General features: G+C 42.4%; 1 protein-coding gene across 1 annotated transcript; it reads left to right on the top strand.

The window, feature by feature from the left end:
- Positions 1–3,002: 3,002 nt before the first annotated feature.
- LOC124297944 (uncharacterized) lies at positions 3,003–7,329 on the top strand. Its single transcript, XM_046749411.1, has 3 exons — positions 3,003–3,056; positions 3,710–3,958; positions 6,542–7,329. Exons 2-3 carry the CDS (start codon positions 3,742–3,744, stop codon positions 6,940–6,942), a joined length of 618 nt encoding a protein of 205 aa, XP_046605367.1. The 5' UTR covers positions 3,003–3,056; positions 3,710–3,741; the 3' UTR covers positions 6,943–7,329.
- Positions 7,330–7,630: the final 301 nt, after the last annotated feature.

Raw genomic sequence — 7,630 nt, 5'->3', positions numbered from 1 at the left:
TGAAACGCCGAAAAAATACGATATTGTTTCCACTTTACCAGAAAAGCGACAAAGAGAAACTAAAAAGCATTTTGTGAATTGGCTTCTGACCACCGGTTTCACAACCGGGAAGAAATATTTAAAATTACTATTTTCAACAATGTAGTCGACATAATAATTACTCAATTAGAGGCGTGTTTTAATGGTACGAATGCAGTTTATAAAACGTTCGACTTTCTAACTCCAAAAAGTTTGCTCCGCATGGATGAAACAACTTTCCTCAAAAAATGTGATCAGTTTCAGATGAAATATTCCAATTCGATGATAGTGTAGCATACTACATCCCCATTTGTTCCAAGAGTGGCTGCAGTGGTAGTTGAGAAACTCTTCAGCATGCATGTAAAGGTGCTCGCATTAGAAGCAAATCTCATAGAACTTACTACATCAGAGTCTGTTGACGCTTATAGTTTCCTCCCTGATGTTGACGATATCCTAAATGCAGCTATAATCTTTGTGGGAGCAACTGAAAAGCAACTGTCTGAGTTCACTGGGTGGATGAATTCACATGTTGACACAAGAATATCATCTATGAGCAGAGACATTGACTCAGTTGAAGTTCATAGCGAATGGGAGTTGGGTTTGATCTGGTTGATACCAAGAACAATGATGAGTATTACAGAACGCTGCCTTAAAGAATGGGCCAGTAAGGCGAGACTGAAAGCGCCGGAGGAGACAAATGTGTGTAAGCCAGGTGCAACCGTGATGATGGACAAACTATCGGACATATTGCAAATAGACTCAGGTGCAAATAGACTCCTGTCACTTCTCTAGCTAATGTACTCGTATTTAATTGGCACACTGAAATAAAATTTTCTAAATTGTTTCAACTTTTCTGTATTCGTCATCACTGTGTCAATAATAATTCGAGAAACAATTTTAGAATCGTATTCAAAAGATTAGTGGTTCGAAAAAAGGACCTTCAGGGTCCCCAACTCCTTCACCACCGTCGGCATTCAATTGGTTGGGAGGAGAGAACTGTTTTGATGACGCGGAGGAGGAGGACGCCTAGCAATGCCGATACGGTGGTCATCGATCGCGAGCAGAATTTTTATAATGTGGCAGAGGAGGATGATATGGACGTGGATACATGATTATCGATCGCGAGTTTGAAAATAATGTGGCTAATGAGTTTCTCCTCGATTCATCGAAGGATGAGGAGGACAGTGATGGGGGGTGGGGGGTGGCGGACTGTTTTGATGATGAGGAGGAGGAAGGAATCGATAGCGACGCTGATACGTTGACTATTGATTACGAACAGCGTTTTCACGATGGGGAGAACGACAATGATGAAGATACAGTTACTATCGATCCTGAGATTCCACATAATATGACGCGAGAGTATCTCCTGGAATCATCATCATCATCGGCGGATGGGGAGGATGCTGAGAATGATGGTGATGGGGAGTGGCCGTTGAGGATGTAGCGGTTGTGGAGATTGAGCAAGGTTTTGACGAGTCGTCATGTTTCTGAACGAGGGACCCTAACATGGGACCCTACGCAAATTACGTTCTCTAACCTCCGTGATTACGTTACTGCTGTATCGCACCAAGCGACTCCACAGCCCATAAGACAATACTTCTATGACCACAACCCTCTTCCTAACGCGATTTGGAACTGTCCACCTCGCAAAAGAGTGGTTGAAGGCGCACCTGCTATAGATGAGCAATTTCCATTACTGCTTAATCCTAACGAGATTATGCCACCAGATTATGATTTACATAATCTGCATGAGGACTTGAATGTCCTGATGGATTCAACAGAGCTCATACGCAGAAAATATCCAAAGTACGTTCACGTAGGAGGGATAGATTACGATGCCAATGGACTCCAGACACAACTCGTTTCTAACAGAGTTGAAAATGTACGTTGTACTGATTTGGTCCAAGCTAATCCTATCTCATATGCATATGCTGTTTATCGCATCCGCGAACAATTGGGAAACTTCAGCAGAGCTGACGATGAGGGATATTACAAAAAGGCCATTTACGGTCAATTACTTATAGGTTTTGAAGATATAATTAGTGCCATGTCAAGTATGCAAATTATTGGATCTCCGAAGGGTATTATTCTTCCTGTATCCACCAGGGCTATTGGTTTCATCGTCCGTTATCTTACCTCGAAGTTTGCTCGTCTTCAAATACGGCAAATCAACTACCATTACTTCTGTTCCGCCCTTTACCGCGTTACGCTTTTGCAAATTGATGTCATACCAGCTCGCAACGCGTCTAAATCATGGACTTCAGACATAATGTCATCAGGGTTTTGGAGTGTAGGGTAACCAGCAGCAGGAGCAGGTTGACCATCAACATTCTTTACTCTCTTGGAGGATGGTTCCACCTTGCATTTGGCAAAGGTGAGTGCTCGTTTCCTTTGCGATTTTTCTGTATCCATATACAGTCTGGAACACAATAACGTACGGCGCATAATTCCTGAATGAGGCATCAGGTGAGAATAGGAATTTCGACATTGTAATGTCAACCTGATGCATTGAGATGCATTCAGCTCAGAATGCAGTTGAATTTTTTTACCACCAACGACGGTCGACAGTCTCCTGGTACGCTTCTGGATAAGGTCTAGGCATGAATCTCTGCAAAATGAGACACTCAGGTGTTGCAGAAAGATAGGAAGACGAATGCTGTAGAGCTAACGAACCCCTTGGCGCAAAACTTTGACTTCTAGTAACGTGACGTCGATCCTAAGGCTAGTGTCAACGTCAACAATCTACCATACCTGAGCCAGGCTCACCTGCTCTCAGACCTCTGCTACACACATTACTTTATCTTGAAACGTTCCTGACATTTACTGAAATCACTACACGTTTTCCTTGTATGCGTCAGCATCGCGCTAGTTATGGAGTATATGAGCGCGTCTCCCGTCTTCCCGATCTTCTGAGTCAAAGCTACAGCCGATAGCAGAGATTCTCACTCCTGAGACTAAAATCGTAGTGAATCCAGAAGAACACGTAAAATCAGCGGGCCCATGGGAGCTGCCGTATTTTCTGAAAAAGGAAGTGTTACCTGTCGACCTAATAATCTACCTCGGTAACTTCATGGAGTCCGAAGATTCTGCAAGTTCCATACGAGGCTTCGAGCCCAACCATGACGAAGACGCATCGACTCCACATAAATTACGGAAGAAGTCTACCCACCGGTTGCGCATTGAATTTATGAATGGCAAGCATCTGGAAGTAGAGTACAATTTCGAACGCACCGGGATAGATGAAGAGCGGATTCGCATCAACGTAAACACTTTGTTGCCGGTGTTTGGTAGATTGTTAACTCCAGGCACGGAAACCTTCGTGGACGTGGAGAAGCTCGTCACTTTCGTGGAGACGTACGTTCATTTGAACAAGTGTAACGACCAACGATACGCCTCCTGTCCCTGCCATTTGGATGTCGACCCTGAGACCGCTGCAAAGTTTGAACCGTCTCCAGACAACGCATGTGCAGCCGGCCACTTCCATCACTTCTGCTTCCAGCATGTGAATTACTGGTTGTCGGGCGTCTTGGAGCCTTCGATCAAGCTTTTGGGTAAAGGCCGGTCACACATTAGAAATCGCATCTCAAGCTTGAATGTTATTTTGGGAGCTGCAATTTACTTCCCAATGCATCAGGTTGACACTGCGACGTCGAAATTCCTGTTCTCACCCGATGCTGCATCTAGGAGTTACCTGTCGACCTAATAATCTACCTCGGTAACTTCATGGAGTCCGAAGATTCTGCAAGCTCCATACGAGGCTTGGGGCCCAACCATGACGAAGACGCATCGACTCCGCATAAATTGCGGAAGAAGTCTACCCACCGGTTGCGCATTGAATTTATGAATGGCAAGCATCTGGAAGTAGAGTACAATTTCGAACGCACCGGGATAGATGAAGAGCGGATTCGCATCAACGTAAACACTTTGTTGCCGGTGTTTGGTAGATTGTTAGTCGCCGTGAAAGCTGTATTCGAGATAGCTACACGCAAAGCTGTCGAGAAAGAAAAGAAATTGAATGCCGAGGCAGGGAATGGAGAAGATCTGACTGTTTCTGGTGATGGTTCGTGGTCGAAAAGAGGATTTAGTTCTCTCATTGGTATTGTAACTTTAATAGGCAAATATAGTGGAAAAATCTTGGACGCTGCTGTGTTATCGAGTTACTGCAAAGCATGTGAGTACCATAAATCAATAAAAAACAAGGTTGAATTTGAAATTTGGTATGCTGTTCACAAGAAAAATTGTAGTGCAAATCATGAAGGCAGTGCAGGAAAAATGGAGGTTTCAGGCATTGTGAAGATGTTTTTAAGATCACTAGAGAGGTTCAGAATACGATACGGTAAATACATAGGCGACGGTGACACAAAAACCTTTAAAATGCTGCTTCAAACATTTCCATACGGAGAAGATGTTACTGTGCAAAAGTTGGAATGTGTTTTGCATGTTGCAAAAAGGATTTTCAAACGTGCTAGTGAGGCCATAAAAATTTTGACTCAAAGAAGAAAAGCCGAAGCTGCAAAAAAAGCTGCTGAAGAAAAGAAGAACACGAAAAAAACTGCGAAAAAACAAGTATCCAAAAAAGTCGTCGTCAAGAAAAAGACTGTAGTTATTAAACAAGTCAAACCTGTTAAAACTGCTGATTTGACTATTAAGTTAATGAAAAATTTATCTAAATATTACGGACTGGCAGTACAGAGAAACAAAAATTCAATCGATGGGATGCGTAATGAAATTTGGGCCGTATATTACCATAAGATTTCGACCGACGCGAAGCCGCAGCATACGCACTGCCCAACTAGAGATGAAACCTGGTGCAAGTATAAAAAAGCCGAAGCAAATAACACCTTAAAGGACTACGAACATCCTCCTGCACTTTCTCAAGACGTTCAAGAGGTACTCAAACCCATCTACGAGGACCTGACAAAGGATGAATTGCTGCAGAGATGTTTGGGTGGAAATACCCAAAACAACAATGAAAGCTTCAACGCTACTGTATGGAGTATGGCACCAAAACATATTTTTAATGGCAAAAAAGTTGTTAAGATCGCCACTCTTACTGCAGGATGCATTTTTAATGACGGCTTCAAAACAGTTTTAAAAATCATGGATGTGATGGGAATTCAAATAGGCCACACTGCTTTGGAGTATGCCAAGGCTCGCGATCGCAACCGTATCCGCAAAGCCAACCGCTCCTCACTGGAAGCTTCAAAAGAGAACAGAACGAAACGCAGGCTGGCTAGGTTGGAAGAAACTCAACGCCTGGAGCAGTCTGAAGGCATTTTGTATGGTGCAGGCATCGCTGAGTAAGCGTAAGTTATTTTTTTTTTAGATTTTTTCAATAAAAAAAACTTTAAACGCGTTTTTCTCGAAACAACGTTTTAACAACTTACGTTGATGAAATTTTCGAAACTACTGTACCGATCTGTATGAAATTTTAACTACAGATTCTGTACACCTATAATTTGTTAACAATCGTTGGCTTTATAAAAATTTTCATTTTTTCTATATTTTTTTTGCAAAAAAAGTCGAAAAAAACAGCAATTTTTGGTATCGAAAGAGATTTTTGGCCGCCATTTTGTTATTTTTGCAAAAATCGAAAAATCACACGATTGCAATATAGGTTTTGAATATTTAAATAAAAAAAAATTTGTTTTTTTGGTTTCAGATGCTCCAGTCTCGAGATCGCATCAACGTAAGTTAGATACCTATTTTTGGAGGCAGTGTGTATGATGGGTGTTTTTGTGATTAAAATGTGTATAATGTATTTAAAGAGTGTATTTACTAAGCCCAACAAACCTTACGTTAATATCTTTCTTAATAAATTCATAAAAAATTCTGAAAAATGGTGTCTTTTTCGAGGGTTCTTAGGGGAACTCCCCCCTTAACTCCAGGCACGGAAACCTTCGTGGACGTGGAGAAGCTCGTCACTTTCGTGGAGACGTACGTTCATTTGAACAAGTGTAACGACCAACGATACGCCTCCTGTCCCTGCCATTTGGATGTCGACCCTGAGACCGCTGCAAAGTTTGAACCGTCTCCAGACAACGCATGTGCAGCCGGCCACTTCCATCACTTCTGCTTCCAGCATGTGAATTACTGGTTGTCGGGCGTCTTGGAGCCTTCGATCAAGCTTTTGGGTAAAGGCGGGTCACACATTAGAAATCGCATCTCAAGCTTGAATGTTATTTTGGGAGCTGCAATTTACTTCCCAATGCATCAGGTTGACACTGCAACGTCGAAATTCCTGTTCTCACCCGATGCTGCATCTAGGAGTTACCTGTCGACCTAATAATCTACCTCGGTAACTTCATGGAGTCCGAAGATTCTGCAAGCTCCATACGAGGCTTGGGGCCCAACCATGACGAAGACGCATCGACTCCGCATAAATTGCGGAAGAAGTCTACCCACCGGTTGCGCATTGAATTTATGAATGGCAAGCATCTGGAAGTAGAGTACAATTTCGAACGCACCGGGATAGATGAAGAGCGGATTCGCATCAATGTAAACACTTTGTTGCCGGTGTTTGGTAGATTGTTACCTCCAGGCACGGAAACCTTCGTGGACGTGGAGAAGCTCGTCACTTTCGTGGAGACGTACGTTCATTTGAACAAGTGTAACGACCAACGATACGCCTCCTGTCCCTGCCATTTGGATGGCGACCCTGAGACCGCTGCAAAGTTTGAACCGTCTCCAGACAACGCATGTGCAGCCGGCCACTTCCATCACTTCTGCTTCCAGCATGTGAATTATTGGTTGTCGGGCGTCTTGGAGCCTTCGATCAAGCTTTTGGGTAAAGGCGGGTCACACATTGAAAATCGCATCTCAAGCTTGAATGTTATTTTGGGAGCTGCAATTTACTTTCGAGATGGGGAACAGATGTTCCGGGCGAGCCGCTCACACCCACGCGTCCGAGAAATGTCACAGTGATTTACAGCACTGATTGTGAATATGTTTGTGCCAGTGGTCGTCATGACATTGTTCACAGTAGAAATATCTTCAAGTTTAGTGTTAAAGCAATTTATATAATTACATATTGTTACACCTGGCCTCGCAAGCTGAACAAATGGCAAATTAATTCGAATAAATGGATACATTAATATTTTCACTTCATTCACTTTGCGCAATAAAGCAATTCTGAACCAATATGTTTCCTATTATAGTATAAGTTAGGCTGTCACGAAGTCGTCAATTACAACACAGCAGGTGTATGAGCTTTTCAGTAAAATAAATTAATCGTTCGATTTTTTTCGTTAAAATCGAACCATTAACTTTGACTATCCGCCATTTTGTGAAAAATGAATATTTTTTTAAATCCTTCGATAAGGGGGGGGGTAAGGTATTTAATTTTTTTTTCTTGAATTTTTTTTTATTTTTGAAATTGAATCCGTAATATCTGAAGAATATTGTGTCAAAATTTCAAGTCAATTGGAGCAAAATTGACGAAGTTATGAGTATTTTTATACCTGCCGGATTTTTGTACCTATACCCGAACCGACCCGAGCGCACTATTGTTACCCGGCGGATGTTTTGCTCTCTATGTAGTACTTTACCTCCCAGTTCCATCTATCGAAATTTCAAGGCAAGGACAAACGTGTTTATACCTGGTCTGTATACT

Source organism: Neodiprion virginianus, chromosome 2, assembly GCF_021901495.1.
Source record: "Neodiprion virginianus isolate iyNeoVirg1 chromosome 2, iyNeoVirg1.1, whole genome shotgun sequence".
Classification (NCBI taxonomy): Eukaryota; Metazoa; Arthropoda; class Insecta; order Hymenoptera; family Diprionidae; genus Neodiprion; species Neodiprion virginianus.
Note: the sequence above shows the minus strand (reverse complement) of the source record. Positions and strands in the feature narration are given on the sequence as shown.